The sequence below is a fragment of the Ornithodoros turicata genome, chromosome 10 (assembly GCF_037126465.1).
Source record: "Ornithodoros turicata isolate Travis chromosome 10, ASM3712646v1, whole genome shotgun sequence".
Classification (NCBI taxonomy): domain Eukaryota; kingdom Metazoa; phylum Arthropoda; class Arachnida; order Ixodida; family Argasidae; genus Ornithodoros; species Ornithodoros turicata.
In genome coordinates this window covers 31,169,865-31,197,288 of record NC_088210.1, presented here as the reverse complement: position 1 = coordinate 31,197,288, position 27,424 = coordinate 31,169,865, and the positions used below count along the sequence as shown (strand labels likewise).

The 27,424-nt window shown below is 44.2% G+C and overlaps 1 protein-coding gene across 2 annotated transcripts; it reads left to right on the top strand.

Annotated features, from left to right (window-relative positions):
• Positions 1 to 1,607: 1,607 nt before the first annotated feature.
• On the top strand, positions 1,608 to 27,083 carry LOC135369881 (protein gooseberry-like). 2 transcript variants are annotated; one of them, XM_064603458.1, is made up of 10 exons: positions 1,608 to 1,668; positions 10,067 to 10,239; positions 11,001 to 11,141; positions 11,980 to 12,115; positions 24,532 to 24,734; positions 25,047 to 25,215; positions 25,356 to 25,474; positions 25,559 to 25,785; positions 25,981 to 26,102; positions 26,682 to 27,083. In XM_064603458.1, the coding sequence occupies exons 1-10, from the start codon at positions 1,629 to 1,631 to the stop codon at positions 26,786 to 26,788; spliced, it is 1,437 nt and encodes a 478-aa protein (XP_064459528.1). In that variant the 5' UTR covers positions 1,608 to 1,628; the 3' UTR covers positions 26,789 to 27,083. The 2 variants fall into 2 exon arrangements, with proteins under 2 accessions (XP_064459528.1, XP_064459527.1); XM_064603457.1 differs by having other exon boundaries at positions 11,962 to 12,115.
• The last annotated feature ends 341 nt before the right edge of the window (positions 27,084 to 27,424 follow it).

The window sequence follows — 27,424 nt, the reverse complement described above, 5'->3', positions numbered from 1 at the left end:
CATACTCCTGGGGAGCAATGCAGTGAAACCTCTGCAAATCCACCCCGTTAATATGACAATTCCGCATTATGACCAAAACTTTCGGGAACGACCATGGTCATAATAACGAGCGTTCACTCCACTAGTATCTAGTACGTTGCACAAGCGGAATTCTACGTCAACGTCTCAACTATAAACCAACATCTATAAAGGACATAAAAAACAGCACCCATACCGTCCTAACTTATCACTCTAGCAACAGAACTTCACCACACAGCACGTGGTGCGCCAATCATTGCCGCGAACGATAGGGTTATCGCTTTTGATTCGAGGGGAGAAGGAGGCGTACGCCTTTTTGTGGCAATTACCATATACAGTCAAACTCCTTTACAACGAAGCTCAGGGGACAGCAAAAAAAAATTCGTAGTAAAGGTATTTTCGTTAAAAAGGATGTCCATTATTGGACCTATAGGCTCCAGCGGGACCGCAAAAAAAATTTGTTGTAGTGGTATTTTCGTTAAAAAGGTGTTCGCTATAAAGGAGTTTGACTGTACCCATAAAAAGGATGTCCATTATTGGACCTATAGGCTCCAGCGGGACCGCAAAAAAAATTTGTTGTAGTGGTATTTTCGTTAAAAAGGTGTTCGCTATAAAGGAGTTTGACTGTACCCATAAAAAGGATGTCCATTATTGGACCTATAGGCTCCAGCGGGACCGCAAAAAAAATTTGTTGTAGTGGTATTTTCGTTAAAAAGGTGTTCGCTATAAAGGAGTTTGACTGTACCCAAATTGCCACAAAAAGGCGTACGCCCCCTTCTCTCCTCGAATCGGAAGCGATAACCTTATCATTCGTGGCAATGGTTGGTGCACAGCGTGCTATGCGGTGAAGCTCTGTTTTTAGAGTGTGGTACAGTCAAACTCCTTTATAGCGAACACCTTTTGAACGAAAATACCACTATAGCAAATTTTTTTTGCGGTCCCGCTGGAGCCTATAGGTCCAATAATGGACATCCTTTTTAACGAAAATTCCTTTACTGCGAATTTTTTTTTGCTGTCCCCTGAGCTTCGTTGTAAAGGAGTTTGACTGTATATCATATTATTATCTTGTCCCTATAGTACGTCGCACAAGCAGCGTTCTGCGCCAACGTCTCAACTATAAACCCACATCTGTAGAGGACCTAAAAAAGCAGCACCCATCCCTTCCTAACTTGGAATCAGCGTGCAGCGCATCGAAAAACGGCGTTGAAATTCGTTTTCCAAACACCTAAGGACACGCAGACACGGGTATCGAGTCTCCAAACGAGGTGTGGTGATTTCTCGAAAGCGTGGCTGACACGGCGAGTTTCCGACAGCCACGAACTAAGAAAAAAAGAAGAAGAAGAAGAAGAAGAAAAAAAGAACACCGCCGAAACGTCCTTACAATGAGCCACGTGACCCTGCCCACTTTTCCCCGGTGGGACGTCCCGCACGCGGACACGGGACCAATCAGGATGGGACAAGTTCCTCCCTCCACGGAGTATCTTCTGAAGGTGAGGTAAAATCTCGTGCGTCGTGCGATTCAGCCTCGGTCATTCGCGTCGGTGGTCCAACGTTGTTTTTGTGCGTCGTTTTTTTTGTTGGAAAGTGGTGATTTTTCGGTTTGAGACACTATGAATATGAGACCGCTGTTCACTGGTTATCCCTTTCAAGGTGAGCTAATTTCTTTTTCTTTTCTTTTTTTCCTCCCTATGAGTATAGTTGTTTAGCTGCGTTGGTGCAGAGACAGATATGTTTACTGGTAGTTACGAGATACTGGTGATTTTGAGGTTATATACGAGATAGTCTGTATAAGGAAGATTGTATTATTCAGAGTGCGATCAATATGCATGAATTGTATGCACTACTTGCGCTGAAGGCAAATTCTCCAGAATTGCCGGGCTATAAGTTTGCCGGCCCTCAGAGCTTATGAAATTAAATGTCGCATTCGTATCAGTCAGGAACGCTACACTGCGATTATGCAACTATTTATCATATCCCAACTGCACTCTTAGAAATGAACTTCACCGCATAGCACGTTCCTAGCCAACCATTGAAAACGGGAGGTGTACGCCTTTTTTGTGACACTTGTGGTGTTCATAATTGTAACAAAAAATCGGGGCAGATAACGATATCATTCGAGATGATGGCTGGCTAGGAGCGGGATATGCGGTGAAATTCATTGCTAAGAGTTGACCGGACTAATGGAAGAAAAACACTCTCACAAGCATCTACAAACATGTCAAAAGTAGTCTTCGAATTTCGAAACACCACCCTCAAAATGTGTAGGAACAGCAAGGAACACCAAAAGGAAGCAAGAACCTCACAGCCATGCAGGTTTCTTGAAGCTAGCCACAAAAACAAAAAGCATTTAATTTACAATTATATTAGTACTTCAATAAAAACTAGTACAGATCAAGTTACTTTCGGAGCCCTAAAATATGACGGAAGGTAATCGTGCATTTTAATTACTTTTCCATGCTAAGCTACTCATCTACTACAACAACATATAAATCGTGACTTGGGGTGATCATCATTGGGGGGTGATCATCAAATCACGGGGTGACTCATGGATGACATATGTGACGGGGTTCTGCGCTACTCATCTACAACATGCACGCTGTGCATGCAATACTGCATCACAAGGCCTATAGACTTTGTCAAAATCACCTGATAAGTTTAAGCGGCATGTTACGTATATCACAATCTTGGTTCCAAAATTGCTCCTGGTTTAACTCAACTACCGAAGGAGGTATGTAGATCTTGCCCTGCAAAAAGCCCAACATGAAACAATGCGAACGGATTTAGCGATAAATGAAGCCTAGAAGCCACTATCGGATGTGTAAGACCTACAACATATAAATTAGGGTTCTGCGTTTTCGCTTTTAGTCGAAAAACATCCGCCGGGTAAATCTTCTCTCATTCGGTTTTAATCGAAAGACACCGAATACATGCACTCTTAAAAACGAGCTTCACCGCATAGCACGCTCCTAGCCAACCATAACCTCGAATGACATCGTTATCTGCCCTGATTTGTTGAAAATGGCAGGCGTACGCCTCTTTTGTGACACTTATGCTGTTCAGTCACAAAAAAAGGCGTACGCCTCCCGTTTTCAACAAATCAGGGCAGATAACGATATCATTCGAGATGATGGTTGGCTAGGAGCGTGCTACGCGGTGAAGTTTATTTTTAAGAGTGTGTGGGACATTCCAGGACACGACAGAGATAAATTGTTGCACGTACCCAGCAAGTTGGTGATGCATATCAGAAAACCATATACAGAAATACGATGGTTGTGAAAACTGTAAATGTGTAAATTTACTGCCAATCTGAACATTTTGTGTGTGGAAAATGTCCGCTTAGTTTTTCGTTAGCCGTAAAACGCCACGGCATGTTGAATGAGCATCGCGCGCAAAAATTACATCGTGATTTCTACTCGCCGATTACTGTCGGGTAAACCTCCATGTATACACGCCAGGCAAGTGCCCCACTTCCCCCCCCCCCCCCCACCACCACACTCCAATTGACGGCGCCCGCCCATGTACCCAGCATATACACATGCATAATGTAAAACCCCGAGACTATATAGGGAGCACGAAGGGACAGACAGACACGATACGAAGACTTCGTGTTGTGTCTGTCCCTTCGTGTTCCCAATAGTCTCGGGGTTTTACGTCACGCATCATCATCACCAGCTCGCTTGCTTCCTAGCCATTTTCCCCTTAGCATATGTACATGTTTGGAATGAGCTACCACGCAAGTACCAAATACAGAGAAAAAAGTTAAAAGTCTTTTGGTATACTAATTGACGATCGCAAGCGTTTTCAGAAGATTCAGCGAAGCTATCAGTAGTTTATTTTATTTATTTATTTATTTTTTGTTACGTATATACTCTAGCCGCTGCAGCAGCCTACATACAATGCAACCATTAAGGGGGTACTAAACAGGTACTATTCTACGTATACTCGAATGTGCGCGGTTTCTCGCTGCCCGTTTGATACTTTAGAGATCCCTGGACCGTCCTTTCCTTTCTTAATTTCTTAATAAACATATCCCCCTCCCCCATCTCCTGGACCGTCTTGATAGCCGACCCTTTGACTTCGTGAAAGTGCTGGGCGAATGGCCTGCGATTATTCACCGTCAGAGTGCAATAACTATATACGGCACATATGCCAGCAACAGAGTTAGCAGTCACGTGTGCAGTGCTGCGGTTCATGTATATGTCAGGCGGAAGTGCCCATCCCATATGCACTTCCGGCATTTCACGGAGTTTCTTCCGTGAGTTCCATATATGGAACTCACATATATGCACAATCCGCCTGCTACGTCCTTCTTTTGTCGTACAAATAGAAGCGCCTGTCTTTGATTGTCGCTGATAAAAACCATATTCCAAAAGTCGAGAATTATATAAGGTCGTTATATCAATCTGGATCTGCGCCGCGATCCGGATCATTAATGTTCATTAACTGTTAAATGAGTCTTAGATGCCAGATGAGTAGCAGCCTCTCGTCAGCTTCGCTCAACTACGTACACGAAAGATAATCGAAGAAATGGGATAAAAGCATTAGGTGTTTCGATCCGGACCTGAATTCCGATCTGGATCGTACACTCTAAAAACAGCGCTTCACCGCATAGCACGCTCTGCGCCTACCATGATCGCGTACGATAAGGTTATCACTTCCGACTCGAAGACAGAGGAGGGCGTACACCTTTTTGTGCCAATTATCATACATCCAAATTGACACAAAAAGGCGTACGCCCCTTTTTTGACCTCGAATCAGAAGAGACAATCATACAGCAGAGCGTGCCATGCGGTGAAGCTCTATTTCTAGAGTGTATGTTACCCCCTCTACGTAGGTTTTAGTTGAGAAGCAACGGACTCACTGGTTCACACGCAACTTCGTTTGGCGCTGACGCGAAACATGTCCCAACATCTTTGATTCGATCTGGATCTGAACTCTGATCCGGATGACTATCCCTTCTTCATTGCTATTTTTTGCGCATAAACGTCAAAAGCAAGCACAGATGTCTAAGAAAGTGAGCGAAAAGAAATGAGGAAACACATGGGTCCTCTCTCACTCTGCATGTGTATACGCCTCGGTCGATCAGCTGGTAATGTGTTCCCCTACTGATAAGATTGCTGTAGCTCGGCATATCATCAAAGGGATGAAAAAAAAGGGGGGTAGTGAAAAGAAACAGACGACGGCGGTATATACAGACAGGGGAGGCAAAGATGTGCAATGCGTACCTCCCAGATGTCACAATTCTCCAGAAAGCTCATTGGATTAGATTTCTGACCTAGACATCTCCGCACAGTGCACTTCTTATTCATTGCTATAACACCTGAACTTCACTCAAGAAGATTCAAGAAGCTTCATGACAACCGCCAGGGGGCGAGCCCATGCCGCTTTATAAACGATAACCTCTGAATAAGCAGAGCAAGACCATAAGCACAAATAACGATTTTGAAATATTATTGTGAAGGACATCAGCGGATATTGGATAGAGTCCTGGATCTTATGGACAGACGCGCTGAAGCTCTTTTCGCCGTTTCTCCTCCTTTCTGGACATTCGGTATAGATGCGATGCTAACCCTGCAGCTTGCGGAATATCATCGGCCGATCATATATGATCGAATATCATCGTATTGATTCTTGAGGATTCCGAGGAACTTCACTGCATAGCGCGCTCTGCGCCAGCCATTGCCGCGAATGATAGGGTTATCGCTTCTGATTCGAGGAGAGAGGAAGGTGTACGCTTTTTTTGTGTCAATTAGCGTGTATCCAAATTGACACAAAAAGACGTATGCCCCTCGCCTCGCTTACCGAACCGTGCTCTCCGGATCTCTTAGCGAGCTGGACTCTCGTCCCCCCTCTCTCCCAAAATTGCTTTGTCCCTGGCCACATCCAGTCCATCAACGCTTTGCCCTCAAAGTTCTCTTCACCTTTCTGGATATCATATAGGACTTCGATCCTTATTGTAAAGGGCTTATTATTTCATTCCTAGCATCACCACCAGCAATGGGGTAGAATATCGCCCCCTGGCGATGAAACTCCCCATTCAGCATCTCGCAATAAAGTTGTTGTTGTTGTTGGACAACATATCGTTGTCTGAGGAAACATGAAGGGGCGATGAACACGCACGGGGTGGACAAGACGAGCTCAAGCGGACTCAGACGGATCCCGTCTTTGTCTACTTAGTACGTGTTCGTCCCCCCGTCCACTTTTCCGCAGACCCAAGGATGTGTTGTCATCTTCGTAAATGTATTTACGATAACGAAATATAAATGTAAGTATGATGCCGTAGATAACGGCAGACCTCTATATGCAAGTCATACGCAAAACGGGAGATGCGCATGCGCGTAGCACCCACACGATTTCCGGTACGCACGTAAAGACTTCATCCGCTACACTTCTTACATCACATGGTTGCACTTTTCACGTTCGACCAATATTGGCAGCCCATATGGGGCCTATATTGGCAAACCTTGCAGCCCACTTTAGTCCAATATTGGACCAATATTGCTCTTATATTGGAATATAAGAGCGTCATATGCGGTGAAGTTCTGTTCTAAGAATGTAGTTTCTCTGACTGTTCCACGACTGCGTCCGAAAAATCAGACGCTTTTATATGTCAACCGGATCGCTCAATCATCGACTTCTCGAAAGACGACGAAAAGATCATTCATAAACAAGTCCGCGTCCAGAAAAGGACGTCCTCTCGAAAGCGCCCATAAAACGTGGAAACAAAATTTCCAAATTTTAAAAGATGAATACATCATCGAGTGCGTATAGGTCTCCGCGTAACTCCCACATACCGAATAAACGTATATAGCGTAACAACGGAGAAGCACTCGGGAAGAATAAAAGCGGAGTATTCTCCGTGTGTAACAGGGCAATGATGGCTACGCCTTCTACAGTGTCCCGCGCAGCGGGTGGTGATGTTCCGGAGAGCGGGTCATCCGGGGGGGCCACTTGGCCCCAGGGGGTCCATTGTGTCCTCCTGAGGCCGACGCCGTCCATATTTCAAGTGGATGCCTCTCGCGCCGAAAGGGGTAATGTGCTCTTTTTGCACAACGTACCGCCATCTTCTTTTCTTCTTCTTTTTCATCGAGCTCCGGTTGTATCTCGTATAGTAGTATACGCGGAAGAGAGAGCTAGCGGCAAAAGACACCCGGATTTATTGGTTTTTTTTTAAATATATTTTTATTTACTCGCATAGCGCTTGTTTTAACGACCGAAATGTGGCAGTGGTCGAAAACGTCAGACAACGACTGGTGTCGAACCCTGCGCACCTCTTGACTACCGGTCAAGAAAGCTATTACGTCACAGTACCATTACGTCATACTTGGACTGCTCATACCGCCGACATGCCAAGGGCCTCATTCGACGAACAGGAATCAATATTAGATGGTAAATATTCCCAGTCATGGCATTTCCGTCAATAGCGATTATCAAATTTATACCGATTCCTATTCCCAGCAAATTTGGCTGTGAGAGAAGCACTGCATTCACACTGAAGCCACTTAATAGTTAAAAAATAAAAATAATAAACAGACTGGTTTAAATTTTTCTTTTCCCCGCCGCCAATGGAAGACTGGAATCTACTCCCGGAAGTCTCATTGACTATGTCCTCGTTAGTTAGTTAGTAAATTAGCAAAATCAGTAAATTAGGCTGTCCTATATAACGACATATAACTGTATTGCTTCCTATATAGTTTTTGTTTCTAGTAAATTCATGTTTCTAGTTTTGTATTTAGGTTTCGTATATACACTCTTAAAAATGAACTTCACCGCATAGCACGCTCTTAGCCAACCCTATTCTCGAATGATATCGTTATGTGCCTTGATTTGTTGAAAACGGGAGGCGTACGCCTTTTTTGTGACAATTATGAACAGCATGAGTGTCACAAAAGAGGCGTACGCCTCCCATTTTCAACAAATCAGGGCAGATAACGATATCATTCGAGATGATGGTTGGATAGGAGCATGCTACACTCTTAAAAATGAACTTCACCGCATAGCATGCTCCTATCCAACCATCATCTCGAATGATATCGTTATCTGCCCTGATTTGTTGAAAACGAGAGGCGTACGCCTTTTTTGTGACAATTATGAACAGCATAAGTGCCACAAAAAAGGCGTACGCCCCTCGTTTTCAACAAATCAGGGCAGATAACGATATCATTCGAGATTATGGTTGGCTAGGAACGTGCTATGCGGTGAGGTTCATTTTTAGGAGTGTATGCGGTGAAGTTCGTTTTTAAGAGTGTACTCCCACCCATCCTCAAGCATATATAGGTCAGGATTCAGTAGTATAGCTAAACAGATAACGTGATGTACGTGTGCTTGTTGTATTGTTCCGTTTTCTTCGTTACTCCTTAATTCCCAATCATCACAAAGATTGTCCTCTCGAGCTTTAAAATATTCCAGCCAAACCATCGCGCGAACACACGCGGGAAGCGGAACACGCATGACACAGAACGAATATCCCATTGTACAGTAGGGTACCTATATACTATATATGTATGTATTAGAGTGCAAAGGTGAGCACATGGTTATGCAAGACGCCTAGATTGATAGTGGAAACGCGACAGCCGCATCCTTTTGATATATCGATTCTGACGATGTATCGGACACTTCGGCTTCTCTCTTCTTAGGTACGCCCGCAAAAAAACCTATCATGCTGATTGTAAATGTATTGCACAAAACACAACGACAAGAACAACTATTTATCACGAGATGTGTGGCTTCGTTGGAACGATCTGCTCGAGCGGGGTGATGATGAAAAATAACTTGACGGGTTAGTCGCATAGGGTGGTTTTGCGTATAACGAGAGGTATATGCGTCCTGATAAGGGATACGCCTTTTATTTAACCTAATTGCGCTCGTTATTGCTACAGTGATCTGTTAGGGAAATAAAAGACGACGAAACGAATTCTCCTTTGAATATTTCAAGTGGGTCGCGAATATATTTTTGCTTTGCCAGAATTAAACTGGCCGTAAGGCTGAATATGTAATTTATAACGGAACCAGCTTCGGTACAGTATATTAGCTTGTTTGTCCGCGGATTCCATGGTCGCGGACTGGTCTTGTATCCATCACTTTGGTAATACTTAACTAGTTAGCACACGGCTTGTAAAGCACTCTCAGCTGCGCTTCGACATATCTTGAGGTGTTATGTATACTACAATTGTGCCTGCACAATCACTTGTGAGTTATGGAAAGAAACGCAAAATGAAAGAAAATGTGCGATCTCGAGAACAATATAGTGTATGCTTCTACTAAGTGGCGTAGCCAAAGAGAGATGGAGAGAAAGGGGTCGATAGTTCAAACCTGCTCCGAAAACGTACCTTTGGTGGTACATTTGGGAGAGAGAGAAAACGAGGGTGAAATCCTCTCCCGCGATTCCTGCAGAACTCCTCTCAAAATATTTTTCTGGCTACGCTGCTGCTGCTTCTGCTGACACTATAAATTAAAAGGCTGAATTATCACGATTATCACCACCTACCCTGCATCATTCCGACATTGACAGTATGAGTGCTGCTTCATATACAACAATGCTACAGGGCCTCCCTTGCTGAGTGTAGCAGTTTTTTGGCAAATACAACACCAACGATGCGCCACAGATAAACGTCAACTGATACTGTGATATTCGTCGCGTTTGTCAAGTTGTGTCAAACTTTTCGCGTGGAATGAAATAGACAGGGAAATGTAAGAAATATTCGTACGTGGCAGCCGTCTCTGTAACCGATATCGTTGTACTGGTGCACGCATATAACGAATTCAAATATAACGAAATACCGGATATAACGATCGGATGGTCGCTAGGGGTTCATTCGCATATAACGAATTTTGATATCGTCGGTGAATTGTTCCGCAGACGATTTCATGGAGTCTTTCGCATGCGAAAGTTTCCAGAAAGAACGCGAATCGTAAATTATCTTATATTGCCTAATATTCATGTTGCTCGTGACGTAAAATTACATATTTTACGCTATATTATACAATTTAGAGTAAGTTTGATCAGCTGTCAATGCTTGATCACATTTTCTTCGAAACATTCTTTCAGGCCAGGGTCGTGTGAACCAACTTGGCGGCGTGTTCATCAACGGCCGACCGCTACCCAACCACATCCGGTTGAAGATCGTCGAAATGGCTGCGGCTGGAGTACGACCCTGCGTCATTTCAAGACAACTTCGGGTCTCGCACGGTTGCGTGTCCAAGATCCTCAACAGATACCAGGTATAACGCACGAGGACAATGTAAACCAACGCCATTAAATAAGGCCTTCGTGGCAACGAGTCGTCTTCAGCCGCGCAGGCAGCCACTTATAGCCGCAGCAGGCCTTCTGCATGGTCATGAAATCGTCTGCGACGATTCGTTGTAGCAGACGACAGTCACCTTATCCGTGTATCTAAGCGAGTTTCCCTATAGAATACTCCAAGTGAAGATGCGAAAAACGTCATAGCTTTCTGCTACCACGCAAGCGCGAGCGCTGACCGTCATGTCTTTTCGTGCAGTGCTAACAGTATGGGGAATATCCTGCGGCTCAGCCATAAGAGGTTTCGTTGCAGACGACAGGCGGCTCAGCCATAATACATTTCGTATAGCAGACGACAGGAACCGCGTCCCAATATTCCGGCACCGTGCGTATGCTCAGCATAACGCGCGGCGTAATTTCTGCTCCGTACGTGAGCAGTTTTCTTCCACTAGAATATTCTATGCGGATGTGAATGCACCGTATATATGCGGTGAAGAAGGGAGAGAAGCAAGTCCTGGTTGGATTACGGGCCCTATCAAATATACAAATGTTCGAACTCACTGAACATCACTTCGAATAATGTGTTCGCTCCAAACTAACGTTAAATCTCATCTGCCTTCTTTGTCGCTGTAACCTGAGCAAGAACTGTTAGATACATCACATAATATGAGAAAAAAACGATTAATTATGATATAAGCAAATTTCAAAGCCTAGTTTTTTTTTTGTTTTGTTTTTTTTACAGGAAACCGGCAGTATTCGTCCTGGTGTGATTGGAGGCAGTAAGCCACGTGTGGCGACCCCAGACGTCGAGCAGAAGATCGAGGATTACAAGAGGGAAAATCCGGGAATCTTCAGTTGGGAGATACGGGATCGCCTCATCAAGGTATTCATTGGAAGGTTCTAAATATACCATCTTTTCATATACACAGAGATATATCTCGGCTATTTATTGCCTGCAGGGTGCAAATTGTTTTGTTAGTAACTTGGGCTTTACGCCGTGCAAATCATTTTGATTACATTCAACGTCAATAACTTATAATTGAATTTTGTAGTCAAGGCTTTCGATCCCGTTGACGCCACTTGAATAGCTTCCGCACTCTTAGAAATGAACTTCACCGCATAGCACGCTCGTAGCCAACCATCATCTCGAATGATGTCGTTGTCTGCCCTAATTTGTTGAAAACGGGAGGCGTACGCCTTTTTTGTGACACTTATGCTGTTCATAATTGTCACAAAAAAGGCGTACGCCTCCCATTTTCAACAAATCAGGGAAGATAACGGTATCATTCGAGATGATGGTTGGCTACGAGCGTGCTATGCGGTGAAGTTCATTTTTAAGAGTGCGGTTTCTCTCCAGCCATGCAATCAAACCACCGGTTTCATGCGAGACTTTCCCGATAACGTCTTATCGAATCCCCAAACACCCGTTCTGAATCACCTTTTATGCCGCCAGCACACAATCGTGACGTCAGCAAACTCATGCATGCGCCACCGTCAAACCGAAACCGAAACCGAAACCGAAACCGAAACTCGATGCGAATCTGCCGTTCGTTTTTTTTTTTTTTTTATCTACGCGTTGCTGCATCAAGTATTGCATATTCCATCATTATTAGAAGGCCGCTTCGCGCTGTTTATGGACAAGCCAATTAAACTAAAACTATACTTTCTTTTGAGAAAGGAAACGGGGGGTCTTATAATTATAGGCAACGCTGGCATTCCAGGAAGGGATATGCGACAAGAATTCAGCACCAAGTGTCAGCTCCATCAGCCGAGTCCTGAGGGGACGAAGCAGCGGAGATCGAAGTCCCGACGACTGCTCCAAGAAAGCCGACCACAGCATCGACGGGATACTCGGAGGTAAATTGACCTCTTTCATAACTGCCTATACACTCTTAGAAATGAACTTCACCGCATAGCACGCTCCTAGCCAACCATAATCTCGAATGATATCGTTATCTTTCCTGGTTTGCTGAAAACGGGAGGCGTACGCCTTTTTTGTGACAATTATGGACAGCATAAGTGTCACAAAATAGGCTCCGCCCCACGTTTTCAACAAATCGGGGACGAGAACGTTGTCATTCGGAATGATGGTTGGCTAGGAGCGTGCTATGTGGTGAAACTCATTTTTAAGAGTGTACATGCACATGGGTGTGGCCCATGTCACATGGAACATTCTCTCTGCACTCAACATGGTTGCGGTATCTGTAAACATCTATTACGTACTGTGTGCATTTGGTCATTCGTAAGGTGAATACTTTCTGTTGATTGGCTACAGGTAGAGCAATATAAAGTTGCGACTGTGCTAACTTTGATCTAAGTTGCGATGGTCTAACAAGGCGGGCATACTGTGCGTCTTTATATCACGAATTAGAATGATTTTCCACAAAGGATCCTCTGTAGCAAAACGTTCGTCTGTTCGACCTAAAAGCGTGACCAGATGTTGCCGAAAAGATGTTAATTAAGGAACCACTGACAAGTATGTTCTGCGTCTGTGGTATAAACATTAAAAATATCCACACCTAAAGATACAGGTACGAAGTCCGTAGGCGTATTACTTTTTATTATATGAACGTACTTGACAAGGCCATTGGAAGTGTCAGCGAATGACACATTTTACGATAACTGCACCAGACTTATGTTTTAGTGAAACCAGTATATTTTGGTGGCAGCAGCGAACACAATATATATCACAATGCGATAATTAATGCGCAGTAAAATCCTACGACCGAATTCAATTTCACAAAGATGTAAAAAAATCCGTAAAGTTTATCCATATGTAACGACTCTCGACTGCGAACTGTCCAGTGCCACTTTCGCTGCCACTTGAGTTCGCAGCAATTATATGGAAGGTATCACTTGGGGAAAAACATCGTTTCGACTCACTTAAACGATTGGTAACCCTTAAAACCAAACTTCAAATACCGTATCGCACCACAGGAAACACGCAAGTCACCGTCACATGACCTCTTAAAAGGAACTAATCTTCCCGAAGCATCCCTAAACACACGCATCCAAAGTGCATGTAATCGCCACGTTCTTCCTCGGTCCATTAGAATCGCGTCATTCTATATATACCGCTCTCTAATTCACTTCATCCACGTAACAGATCTACAAATAGGCCCCGCGAAAGAGAAGTCCTCTCTATATCGACGCGTCTCCAATCCCTTAATTCGAAGCTCGAATCATGCTTGAAGCGTCTCCAAGGGGATTGTCGTCCATATCGCTATACGAATCCAAAACGAATGCCAAACAAACTCAAAATCCCCACACTCATACCACGTGGAAAGAAGGAAGCAGAAATCTCGTCTGCTTTCTCTTCTTTTTTTTATTTTATGGATGTGTACGAGATAGAAAAGTGCGAGGACATCAATGTACGCGTAATTTCTTGTGTACTTCCTATCCTACAAAGGGAAGAGTACTGGAAAGAAGGAACAAAGATGACATCGAATTTGAGAGAGAGAGGAAAGAGATGCGGTGGCGCTGCTGTTTCTGGCGAAAAGTCGAGCGAACAGATGCTGTTCGCTGAAAAGATAGCACGAGAAAAGGGGAGGGAAGGGGGGTACGAAATAATAGGCAGAAATTTTCGCACAACTAGCAGACGACGAAAAAGGCAGGGGCACATCTGCGAAATTAGCCACACACCATCTCCGTTCAATCGAGTCGGGTTGCGATCGGGTATGGCGAATCGCAGCTTGAATGACTTTGTCGCGCGGGAGAGAGGGGTGATACGCCTGATTTTGGGCGAGGGGGAGAGTCGTTCGGACGCTGATACCGTCTGTTCTCCCGGTTACAACGCCGAGGTGGGGTGGGGGGAGGGGCTTGGACCTTCTCTTGGGTCCTGGAGCCTGCTGTATCTCGCCGCATAACGTTTGCTCTGTGCGGGTGGTCGTTAACGTTTTCTCGGGTTGGATGGATGCATTGCGTCATTCAGGACCGTGTGACTCTTTTTTTTTCTCTTCTTCTTCTTCTTTTGTTAAGGGTAGACGTCCAGCGGTAAACGGCGGGCTGTGATGTCATCGTTGTATATTTGAAGCAGTGTCAGGGGCAGTGCGTGTCAGGTTGATGAATGTGTAAGAGCATCACACGTGCTTGAACGAGGAGGAGCGATATATTATTTCAAAATACACGAGTGCCTTCAGCGGCTGTGTACAGAGTGTGAAATGTTACCAAGAGCGATTCGCGTATATAGTTTCCGCACTATAATTCCACTAACACTTCCATTACTGTTAATATACCGCGTGTTAGTATTTATAATCTGTTATTTTCTTACCGGTTATTGTAGATTTGTTTGCGGTTATGCTTGCAGGTTGGGGGAAAGGGAGCTATATTGCTGCATATACCGTTAGAAGCCTCCGAATACATCCTTACGTCGCAAAGTTCTTTTGAGGTGTGTTCTGCAAGAAAGAAAGAAAGAAAACAAAACTACGTCCAAACACGACGAAAATCCTGCTTCAAAATTATACATGTTCGCAAATAGTGACACCCTTCAATTTCGCGACACGAAGTTTTCGCGAATCGGGAGCAGGGATCCGCGGCCACTAAATTTTGCGAATTCTAGATGCTATAGGGTTCGTGGCTCAATTTCCTGACTTTGTGATACGCCTTAAATTATCGTCACGCTATTTAATTAAGGCAGTACTGTGACTACGCTTGTGCTGTCTGTAATGCAATTCAAATACTTACTGGTCAGTATATAATCGTGAAAATAAAATGTTTCCGATTGTGTCACCGTTTCGGAAGTTTCGATTTTCGAATGCCCTCACACTTCGCGAATGTGGAAATTTCGCGAAATCCGCGAAAATCAGGGGCGCGTGAACAATAAGCGTTTCACAGTACAGTCAAACTCCTTTATAGCGAACACCTTTTTAACGAAAATACCACTACAACAAATTTTTTTTTGCGGTCCCGCTGGAGCCTATAGGTCCAATAATGGACATCCTTTTTAACGAAAATACCTTTACTGCGAATTTTTTTTGCTGTCCCCTGAGCTTCGTTGTAAAGGAGTTTGACTGTATAAGAACCATCCTTGTTGGGCTGTTTCCATTGTCACGTGTAACGGACTTTCCCCCTAGTCAAGCCCAGTATATATGTTAAAGTTTCTTTCAAGTTTCGTTTTCGCGCGGTGAGAGCTGTTTTGCCGTCGTTGGAAGCAGCTTCTGTGCAATCCTTTTCCGCGTCGATGTGCGAAGAGGCAGGTGTCAATGCCTAATGACGCACCGTATTTCACGCATGCACAGAAAGCGCGAAGCAGGTACGGGACCATGCATAGAATGCCGTAAATATGCCATGGTTGCCGCCCCTTTTTCTTCTTGTCTGTCTGCACAGCTGAGTTGTGTGTCTGTAACGCTCCAAGAGGGTAGCTCTTCATGGATGCCGAGTGCGCGTATATACTATATACACACAGCCACGGAATTTCCCTCGAGCTGCAAACGCTGGTGTATTTTCATATTTCACGTTATACGATGTTGTGCGTTGCACTGTTGAAACAGATTTGGTAGAAGAAAGCTTGTCGACAACAACGAGCCAAAAACTGATTGTAATAAATATTGCGAACCAAGCTGGTAGCTCTTCAGTATAGATTAAAATCATAGCAAAGCGATGGCATCATTCTTTCCGGTACACTGTAAACTTTTTCACACCTTTAAAGGTGTGCGCTATGCACATTCAATCTGGTTGCGTAACATTGCATCTCCAGGATGATATTTTACAAAATTCGGAAAGCATTACTAAAGATCAAGTGTCAGTGCAAATCTTGCTTTCATTATGTCTTGGATATCGTATAGGTACGAGCTAATGCATATATGTATCGCTATCGATAATCGAGCACGCGCAAGTGTCTACAATACTGTTGATATAGCTCACCATACTGTTGAACAATGTTGAGATGTTGCAAGACTGAATTTTTAGAGGACAGACAACACTCGAGTAAAGAAAATTTGTGCGAAACCGTGCTTCATTATGATGTTACCAAAATTGCACCTAAAAAGTCGTGAGCCATGCACGCTATTACACCTTTAAAGGTGTGAAAAGATTTAGAGTGTACATGTATGTATAAGGATTATTTTCGTTGGTGGGCATTAATAAATATAGATAAATAAATAAATACTCCTTCTTCCCGCGCAGCGCTCGAGTGGAATGAGCTACTTCAAACAATCGTTACTCGCGATTATGTAAATTACTTTATACACGAATTATGGACACTTAATTAACTACCAAACACAGCTGTACATAGACCGGTAGAAATCCGGCATACCGGTAAGGCAGTATGAAGGGAACTGCCTCAGGACGAGAGCCGGCTTTATCGGAGCCCTGCAAGCTTTATGTCCAGCAAGGATCTACATTGGTCCGCAGTATTGCAAAGAAGAAAAAAAGAAAAAAAAAAGAAAAAGAAAGAGGACGAACTAAATATTTGGCATTATTTGTTGACCATATCTAGTTCTCTATAGGTTGTACAGTTCGATGTCTCTGCTCGATTTTCAGACTCTGCAGATGGCACACCCATAGATTCGCTCTTGGAATGCACATGGGTATGCTTAGAGACACGGATTAAGCCTTCGCACATTCAGGCAGTACGGTTTACCTTTTAAAGTCGCCTCGTAAATAAATAGGATAACAGCTCCCAGACAACCAGACACCCAACAACACCCACAACACCCTATTCAACCACGCGGCATGACCTCAAATTTCACGCCTTTAAACCGGTAACGTAAACCGTTCGAAAACCGTCCCGATAATAGCCGTAAAAATCGTAAAACCTACTACGTTTTATTTGCCGACTAATCTTAGCGCATCTTCCCTTTGACAATTTTTACAGTCATACCCCACCCCCCAACACATCGTAAAAAAAAGGGAGGTCTCGCCAAAACTTTACGACCTGTCTGTCTTGCACCCACAGCAGACAAGAACACCCAAGGGACATATAACTGCCAGAGTTATACGCCGGTCCTTATGAAGCAATTCCCCACATTAAACGACTCCGAAGACTCACGCAGGACCTCGGTCGGTGCGCGCCACGTGCAGGGTAGGCCTAAACGGTGTAAAGCCCCACAAAGTCGGCGACTTTGACTTCTGCCACAAGAAAGACGACGTGCGAATCGTTTTTAAGCCACACAAAGACCCAACAACAGCAAACAACAACAACGACGTCGGAGGCCAGCCTTCCCCAACAACGGCCGACGACAATGTCCCAGTGCTGGACACTTGTGGAGGTCTTTGTGAGGTCCGGTTGTGATGTTCGCCGACCCTGAATGGTGGGACGTGCCCGGGGTCTTTGTCGCGGGTCTCCAAAAAAGCGGACCGACGAGGGAGGTCGCAACCGGAGACCCGGTGGTCTTCGCCGGCGGCGTCCTTTGATCTGGGGTCCAGGTATTCAGGGGAGTAATCGTGTCACGGCAACGACAATGCGCGAAAGGTACACGAAGTAATGGGTTCTAATCATCACGCTGGTTTAAGGAGAGGGGGGCTCGGGCTGGTGTCATTTGTAATGCGGCCCCGTCGTATGTGTATGCAGTGTACGAGAGGGGAAAGTGAAGAAGGTTGCGTGCATGCGTGACCCGGGGTCGTCTTAACCAGCTTAATTTTTTGTTTGTTAGGACTACTGGTGACACGGTGGCCAGTAGGGTGCCAGGGAAAGTGCGTACAAGCTTCGTAGTGTTAAAGTTCGTGTATGTGGTACAGTCAAACTCCTTTTCAACGAAACTCAGGGGACAGCAAAAAAAATTCGCAGTACAGGTATTTTCGTTAAAAAGGATGCCCATTATTGGACCTATAGGGCTCCAGCGGGACCGCAAAAAAATTTGCTGTACTGGTATTTTCGTTAAAAAGGTGTTCGCTATAAAGGAGTTTGACTGTATATGTCATAGGAAAAAAGAGACATCGAAATAGCCAGAGGCGGCGGAATTGATTGGATTGGATTGGATTGGATTGGAAAAGAAAGAAAAATATGAAGAAGTTAGTCCCGACCCAGTCGGCGGACTTGAACCACGCACCTCTCCATGTCTCTTTGTATGTTTCCAGTCTCAGAACAAGTACTATCCATAATAGAGACTGTACATATAATGAGCCAAAAGTAGTTAAATTAAATGTCGTATGCAAAAAAAAAAAAAAAAAAAGAACGGTGGCACAACGCCAACGCTTTCAGGATGGCTTTCGATTCCCGTTAGACAATTAATTCCTCTCTGCGTGAGTGTGGTTCGGCACCTTCCTCTGAAGAGTCAGTTCAGATCGTGCAATCTGTGCAATACCCCCAATGCACTTACGTATTGAGCCTGTGCCGAAGCTTGTCTAGCGTAATTCTCTCTGCCGTATAAGATATTGACTATTGATAAGACTATTTTTGATAACCCGGAACGTCATGAATACGGCTCCCGCATATCAGGCTCAGCTTCAAAAAGAAAAAGAAAAAAGAAATGTGTTGAGAAGTGACGGCGTTAGTGAAAACGTTATTAGATTACAGCTATACACTCAATAATCTTAAAGCATGCTTCGTTGTACTATAGTAACTATCCTTCAAGACTACCTCTTTTGAATTACGCTTTCGTATATAGGTACTTGATTCGCGGTAGCGAATATCTCTTCCAAATGTGGCACCTATAGGTGTGGACGTCGACGTCGACAAATCGCACCTCTATATATCGAACAGTGGAATATCTCCTCATTCTCTGCATACTTTCTTTCACACATCAAAAATGAAAGAAAGAAAAAAAGAAGAAGAAGAAGAAGAAGAAAATAAAAGGCTATTCGTCCGAGAAGAAACATCGAAAGCGCACTCTCCAAAGTATAGAAAGCCCATGTACATGAATATAAGCCTTGTTTATCGACAGGTCGCCGGTGCGGGGGCTGGTGACCCACAGGACCCTTAATCCTCCCGTGTACACGGGATTACATCATCTTTCTAAATCCGTCCGGTTCCATCATTCGGATTCCCCCGCATGTCTGAAAGAAACTCGAAATGGTTATGACCTCCAGGTGCGAACTTGGTCTATCGTTTACGATAAACTCCGACACGTTGGACGGCGTTCAGTTTGTGTCAGTGAGACGTCAATTTTAAATGGTTTATGAGAGGGAGGATATATATATATACTTAACCACATTGTGGTCTTCGGAACCAAGTGCTGCGCATGCGCGTCAGTATATTTTCAAAGCGTTTTAAAAGAGAGCGAACTACTTGAATGGCTCGCCGTCATCTATGTCGGTACGTATAGTCTTCGTCGTCGGGCATGCAGGTGCGTTTTTACAGAAATGTTTTTTATCGCTGTTGAACGGCACGCAGCGTCTTGTCCGCGCACTTTTTCTTTCGTTCTTTTTTGTGCATCGATTCACGAAAGGTCTATTGAAAAGGCGAATGTATATTTATATTCGTGAACCTGCACCAAATGACCCACGGTCTTAGCCAACTATCATACCGAACGAGCTCGTTTCCTCTCCTGATTTGTTGCCAATGCGAGGAGTACGCCTTTTATACGGACATTTTGCATTTTGCGATAGTTGTCCAAAAACGGTGTACACCTCCTGTTTCCAAGAAGTGAGGTCTGTATATGACGGCGGTTCTCTCCGGGCGGTGTTATGCCGCGAAGTTCTCATTTATTGAGTTATTGATTTATTGGTTCATTCGTGCCCATGAACAGCTACAAGAACCTTGGTGTTGGTGCACATAAAGAGAGGCAGAGAAGTAGCAATTACCATACAGTGGCAGATACCACAAATACATGCAAAACACGCACAAATACGTACAACACAATGCAATACAGCACAACGAGTGCTCGCATACAGACATTGATTGAATTAATGAAATTGAATGAATTACAGATATAACAATCGGTACTGTCAGGCGGTGTTATGCCGCGAAGTTCTCATTTATCAGCGTGGAACTAAACAGGTTATTTGTTCTAAGATGTCCAGAAATGTTATTTAAAGCGAGCGATAAAAGAGAAACAAGCGCTACTTTTCAGCTACTTGACTATAAGAAACAGGTGCTACTATAGTGAAGCAGTACCTGTTTCTTACTCAAGTAGCAGAAAAGTATCACTTGCTTTTCTTTTATCAGTCGCTTTAAATATAATTCCTGGACACGTTAGAGCAACCACCCTGTATATATATGCAAGAATGCGCCGACGAAGCAACCGTTGATATATAAGTAACGTAAAATAATACAAAGTCAATACTAAGTAAATTGTAAAGTAGTGGATTGCAAGTATACTAGGATTCTACTGCACATCGAAGTGACGTGCGTCAACGGACGGTGGAAGGAACGTTTATTGGTTAAGGCGCTAGAAAGTAAAGAAGGAAAGAGAGTACGTCCCTGGGACGCTTCTGAGCATTTGAAGCGATCTCTCAGTAAGGATGTAGGAGGGTCCGATCTGCTTATCTTGTGATTTTATCTTGTTATCTCGTCCCAATAATAATACGAAGCCATATCGCGCCCTGCCCTCTTGCGTTAATTAAGTTTTACGCTTCAAAATTCAACGATTATATCGCACCGCAGCTCACTCACATGCGGATAACCTAAAAATTGATTGAATGTTTGTAAAAAAAACTACGAGTCACGATTAATTTCCTCTTGTATGCGGTGCAGACAAGCATGTTCGACGTTTCCTTTAGAAAAGACTTCATCAGCGCTAAGGTGATCTTGTCTTTTGTAATCCTTGAATTAAATATATCATACCTCGCATGTATATCAGTAGTATTATCAGTAGTATATCAGTAGTATCAGTAGTATTCGCAGGTATATCGAGCATATTTCGCAAGTACAATTGAACCTCTGTATGCAATAAGGGGATAAGTCGACTTATCCCCTTTTACTATTTTTGCTGCAATGACATCTGCATACCAGTATGCACCTGCCAATGAAAATTTAGAACCTCATTGTAATTTGTTGGCCCGCTACAGCATGGTGAAAAACGGGAAATGCATGTGTGTCAATGGGACAGACAATCAGATCAGGCCCCTTTTCTCAGTTTGGGATTTTTCGACTTATCCCCTTATTGCATACAGAGGCTCAATTATCAAATTATTATTATTATTATTATTATCATCATAATACCGGATATCACGAAACAGCGAAAATACACACAAAATGAATGAAGTACATGAGGTGGGCAATCGTAGTTAAACTTTGGCGTTATACAGCGTATAGAGGAGGAAAAAACAAAAGTGCAAAACATCTCGCGAAAAAATCCGTTCATGGCCCCATGAAATTTTGTAGAGTGATATTTCTGTGGTTTCATTTATGATACTGGTTTCATTAAAAAAATGTCGACGAACTTCGAGGATGACGGGGAAAACATTATTCTTTTACAAGCATTTCTGTCAGCTCCATAACAACTTGTTATTGTGATAGCATCGTCGATGCGTGACGCACATGAAACAGCACCACAAAATATATTGCTGTCCTTTATTGTTGTTATTATAGAGAGCCGAATAAATTCCCATGATATCCGGTGTTAATATCCGCGCTAGAAGTCAGAGTTGAAAACCTGATCCGCTTGTATATAGCTACCACTATAGCCGACATTTCTCACATTTACTTCGATTCACTGCTAAATATCCACGCTTGTGCTTTTAAGACTCCTGAAAAATGATCCTTTTTTCTGTTCCTCCTTTCCACAATATAACGCTCACGTTCTATTGTGAAGCCCCTCGTATTGTAGCATCGATGGGGGATGGCTCGCCACGGGTACGACATTCAAAAGAGCTCGAGTCCCAACTTGGCGGGCGTTACCCTTCGCTGGTCCCGCGGACCAATAGGCGCACTTCCTGTTTACGCACAACCCGGCTATCCTCCACCTCCTTTACTTATCCAACGGAACAGGAAAAAAAAAAAAGAAAAAGAGCGACAAAAAAAAAAAAAGAAAAGAAAAAAAGAATGAAAGAGTAAAGGAAGAAAAAAACACCCAAAAAGGGAAAAGAAAGGAAGAAGTAGTGTTTCTACAATTTAGGAAACAATCGTCGTCTGCTAAACCACAAGAATGCAGACGACAGCGAAAGAAACAAGAGAGACGTTACCACAGATACAGACAAGAAGTTTGTACCGTAAAAGTGCGCATTCTTGAAAGGCTAACGCCCAGTGCACTGAATTTACTTCGTATTAATTCATCAATTCCGCACTAATTATTCTCGCTCAGCATGAGCCCTCCATATAGAAGTGTGGTTGGCATAGCTGTAATTCACTATAGTACAGCCACAGCTAAATATGTAAGGGATTCGTAAGGTAGGCTTCCCCTCAATTATACATCTATCGCTGTGAAGCCTGCTTTACAGTTTATTAACTGGTTCGTTTACGGCGAAGCTTAATGGCAGAAGGAATATCTTACGGGGCAACGGATGTCTTCATCGTGTTGGGAATACGACAAGCGGAATAAGTCAGCAATTTTCGTAATGTTGACATTGAATGTGCATTGATGTTGCATGGATTAGGGCTAAGAATTACTGGGAGTTGATAGATTATTAGATTCCTAAATTAGTCATTAGCACGAAAGTGTAAGTAATATGGTGCAAAAAAAAAAAAAGAAGAAAAGAGAACACTCGCAAAAAGTTTTTTTTTTTTTTTTTCACAAGCTCACTATTTTCGGTTCGTTACCGTACTTTCAATACATTTTTAGTTCAGTTGGCATTCACGGCTATACTCTTTGGATAAAAGCTTCTTCCGTGCGCATTCAAACTCCCGTACATCTAAACATAAGGCGTGTTATATTTTCTCTACAGAATATTACTACGAATATAATATATTTCGTGGTTTATCGCCTTCCCAAACATTTCTAGAAAAATGGCATCACATTGCTATCAGCATGTTCGCAATGAGACAGTTTCTTTGCCGATTGATACCCGTGCCTATCTAGCCTGCCTCACTGTTCAAGCTGCAGCGGCAGGCGCAGCGAACAATCCTCTTCTGCAGACAAATTCCCGAAACTTTTCTCTGTTTTTCAAAACGTCCATCCGTCACAAACTAAGCGTGACAAATTTGTCCTTAACCACATTCTAAGAACCGCATTCACTCTAAATGAACTCCTCCGAGGACCTCTAACGAGATATGTATGAAGCGCTGACTTGATGAACTTCCCTTCTAAGCGCAAACATGTCGTGGCGGGTGGCACTTCCTTAGACAATGAGGCCACTCCCTGTAGCATCCCGTCGAAGAAAAGGAAGATCACGCCCCATAGCGTACATATCGCCGCGGGAGAACTCGCACGGATATCCCATTCGGAACCAATTATCGTCCCAACTGATGCGCCCCGTTGGGAGACCTGCGGCTCTGTCAGGAACCTCGTGCTGAGAACAGTTTTTTCCCTAGACGACCGGACGTTGGAGGGCGCACGAGGCACCGCTTCCGATAAGGAACTGTTGGAAACAGTATGTCCTCCTCTCCTACGTACACTCAGATACCGTTTGCCATAGCGGTCAAGCAGTGATCCTTGAGGCTTTGGAATACACACTACTTTACCGCGCCTCGCGTAGATGGTACACGTGCGAGCTCTCCAGAAGAGAATGCATCCAAATCGCTATCGACACTATTCTGCTTACGTCACGCGTATGGCTGAACGGAAAGCGTCGCTAGCGGGACAGGGTTCGGTTTCAATGTTCCCGTTTTGTTTTGTGTTTTTCGCAACAATCGACTCTCTCCCTAGCGTATTCGCTGCACATGCTGAAGCTAATAGAGGTTTAGGAAACCGCTGATAACCTTGCTTGCGTCGAACCTTATCAACCGGAGCCGATCACTGGATAAGATTCTGAGTCACACGCGACTGCGATTGGTTCCGATAGGCACGATAACGTTACCAACGGTTTGCTAAAACTGCCTAATAGGCACTTCTAGCAAACCGTTTGTTCTTATCAACTCGGTTTAGCAACCGAGTTCTTGTCCGCTGTATGGTTCCGGTTGATACGGTTCGACGCAAACCACGTTATCAACTGTTTGCTAAAACTCTCTAATAAGTAATGCAGTAGAAACGGTTTCGCAAAAAAAGGAAAAGAAAAACAAGAACTGAAGCAATGATGTACCATTTTAGAGGTAGATGTATATATGAACGCACACGTGACACAAGTACGGGACAAGACATCTTGACAAGGTGCCAACAGCTACCGTTTCAAACCGAATATAACCACACGTTACATACCCAAAATCATGAAATGGAAAGTGATAATAGTTCATAACCTTCGAAGGAAGGACACGATTTCATCACTTCAAGCTGTATATGGAATCAGCTTACATATATGACTTATAAGTTAACCGTGCAGTAATTATGTTTATTGTAAAAGTAATACGTGCATTCTTACAGGACGGCTGAGCGGACTGGACGATTCTGATTGCGAATCTGAACCTGGAATCACTCTTAAGAGAAAGACCCGTCGTTCACGAACCACCTTCACGGCTGAGCAGCTGGAAGACCTGGAACGCGCTTTTGAAAGAACGCAATACCCGGATGTCTACACGAGGGAAGAACTCGCCCAGAAGACAAAACTGACCGAAGCCCGAGTACAGGTAAGTTATCTTGTAACCCAGGTGTCGCTGTAATCTCTCGATTTTAGCGACAACCTCGTATGAAGCTTTATGTGCATATGGCATCGCCATGTGTGTCTCATGGCCGTTAATATTAGTCAGTACCTCGAATTACACTGCTATAACTTATCGGCGATTACGGTAGGTCTTTGGAGTAGCGAGGAGCACGGCTTCCGTCTCAACTATAGTTCAATTCTGGTTGGCTAAACCGAACATTGCGTCAGGATCGGGTTCGGTTCTGCGCTACCGTCTACCACAGCACCGGACATAAGAAAAGTCCCAATAATTTTCCAGGTGTGGTTCAGCAACAGGCGGGCTCGTTGGCGCAAGCAGATGGGAACGCAACCAGTAGGCACCGCATTCAGCAGCCAGCTGCTGCATGGGTACGGCGCGACTCCATCTTCAGCCCCAAACCCTGCACATCTGGAGACATCCATGAGTGCAGCAACTCTTCAGCATCACGGTGAGAAGCAGCGACACGAACGCTCTTGCGTAACTCAATTCAGCATTACATTTTGTGTGACCCACCAAGACCCTATGTTCAATTATAGTCTCCGCCTAGCCAACTCCGATAATAATTTGGCGTAATATCCTTCCGTACAGACACCTCAGCTTGGCACAGATCGCATCAAACCTTACAGGCTCCTACGACGGTACCCCAGTCAGGGTACACGTCTTACCCCACGGAATCGTGCATCAACGGAGGACCTCTCTCGCAACAGGTACGCATATTGATTGATTGATTGATATACGGGTCACGCTCGCAGCTTGTCCAACAGTTACTTAACGGACGTGTGTGCCTGCAGGTGTACAACATTTTAAGCTCGAGTACCTCAGCTCAGTGCGGGGCAACTGGAAGTGCCCTGACTGTACCAGACTTCCACATTCCGTCTCTGACGGCGAGCGAGTTGGCCTGGCCATCAAGTTCCGCGTCGCTGGGGCCTGCCTCCAGGGGCTCTGGTGGACTAGCGGATCCAACCAGCAATGTCTTCGGGCATGGATCATTCAGCACCGCTCCATCAGATAACTTTGGGTAAGCAAAAACGCGATAATCTTCTGATAACAGGAATCTATACGACCCTGGGGTACATAGTTCATATGATTGAGCATAATTAAATTGGAGTAAAATTTCTGGGAAGCGGTGGAAGTGGATCTTACATCGTTGTTGCAGCTGCGTAATTGTAGGGGACCACATGCTGTTTATCTAATCTTGTACTGGTTTCTGCAGCGGGATGATTGGCAACACTGAAGGTTTCATATCGAGCACGTTCAACAATCTTGGTGGAGCCCAGCACCCAATGTCTATGGAGATGAAGTCATCTTTCCCATACAGCAGTCAGTTATCAACCGGTAAGATTGATTGAATGATTGATTGATTGATTATCCCTTCTATGAGTTCTGCTGCATGCTGCCCCGATTGTACAGAAAGCAGAAGGTAGAGAGAAGACGCTTGCGCGCATATCAGCACCTGGCCACAGAGATAATAGGGAGTTTTAGGATAACGTAAAAGTTTCAAGATAACGTTTCCAAAAACATGATAAGCCAATCGTATGATTACTTTGGGGTGACTGACATCACGTTGCTGATATCTGATTGACTGACAGCGATACAGAGTCTGATTCCGAAAGCCGTTACGTTTTACAGGAGTTTTAGGAAACCGTGAACACACCCATATCACCATCAGCCAATCAGCTATTGCTATGCTGATTGGCTGATAGTGTTACGGAAAAGAAATCTGGGTCTACGGAACGGTGTCCTAAAGCTCCCAGAGACGACCGCGAGAATAGTTAGGAATCACCGCCTTGGTTTCTGCTACTGTAAAATTTGGTATCTGTTACGAACTTCGCGGTGATCTAAATGTAACTAAGATGCCACGTAAAAAATGTCCATGTAAACCTGTCGTTGATTGTTCTTTGTTCTGTCTTACAGCGACAAGTACGCCCCAGATGTGCAAGGACTTCGATATGCCCGTGAATGCACTCGCAAGCCTCCGGCAACGATCTCGAGAACACGCTGTTGCCCTCGGACTATTCTGAGCAGCTGCTATTCTGTGACACTTTGTGTACGCGGGAAAAGTACAAATCTCACCTACTCTGACGCTCTGAATGAAGACAGTGGATGATAGTGAGCTCTGCCTTCTGCTTCGTATCGTCGCTAACCAGAAGGGAAATGTCGATGGGGAGACTGAAGACTGACTTCGGCTATACTATCACCTAACAGATAAGAAGTGCTTGCTGCCTCGTACGGCGTGTCCACTAGGGCCTCATGCTACAATACGGAGGCGAAACTGTGCTCGGCAAGATTGAGTTCTGCTGCAACCGCGGCCAGTCTAAACGTCGCTATGACAGCAAGCCACTGTAGCAATCCAAAGAAAGAAATACGTGCCATAATCAGGCGCTATCCATCATACGACAGATTTCATGTGATACGGTATGAAGTGGCACATCGATTTAGCAGACGACACCACGCTCTCAGAGAGGGAGGAGGACTGTCTCCTCTCCACATTCGCCGCGCGACACATCTCGTGTCGTCTGCTTCTGCGTCGTCTGCCTTGACGGCTTCAAACACAAAAGTTTATTTTAGTGCTTCTAGCAGAGGAGTGAGGACAAGTAGGACAAGAGAAAAAGAATACCAAGGGACAGCAATACCGAAAGTGTCAAACTGAATAGTTC

Excerpts from the sequence above, each read along its gene's own strand:
- LOC135369881 (XM_064603457.1), top strand. The coding sequence starts at position 1,629 with ATGAATATGAGACCGCTGTTCACTGGTTATCCCTTTCAAG. Across the intron at positions 24,735-25,046 it reads TGACCGAAGCCCGAGTACAG|GTGTGGTTCAGCAACAGGCG; the intron begins GTAAGTTATCTT and ends ATAATTTTCCAG. Across the intron at positions 26,103-26,681 it reads CAGCAGTCAGTTATCAACCG|CGACAAGTACGCCCCAGATG; the intron begins GTAAGATTGATT and ends TCTGTCTTACAG.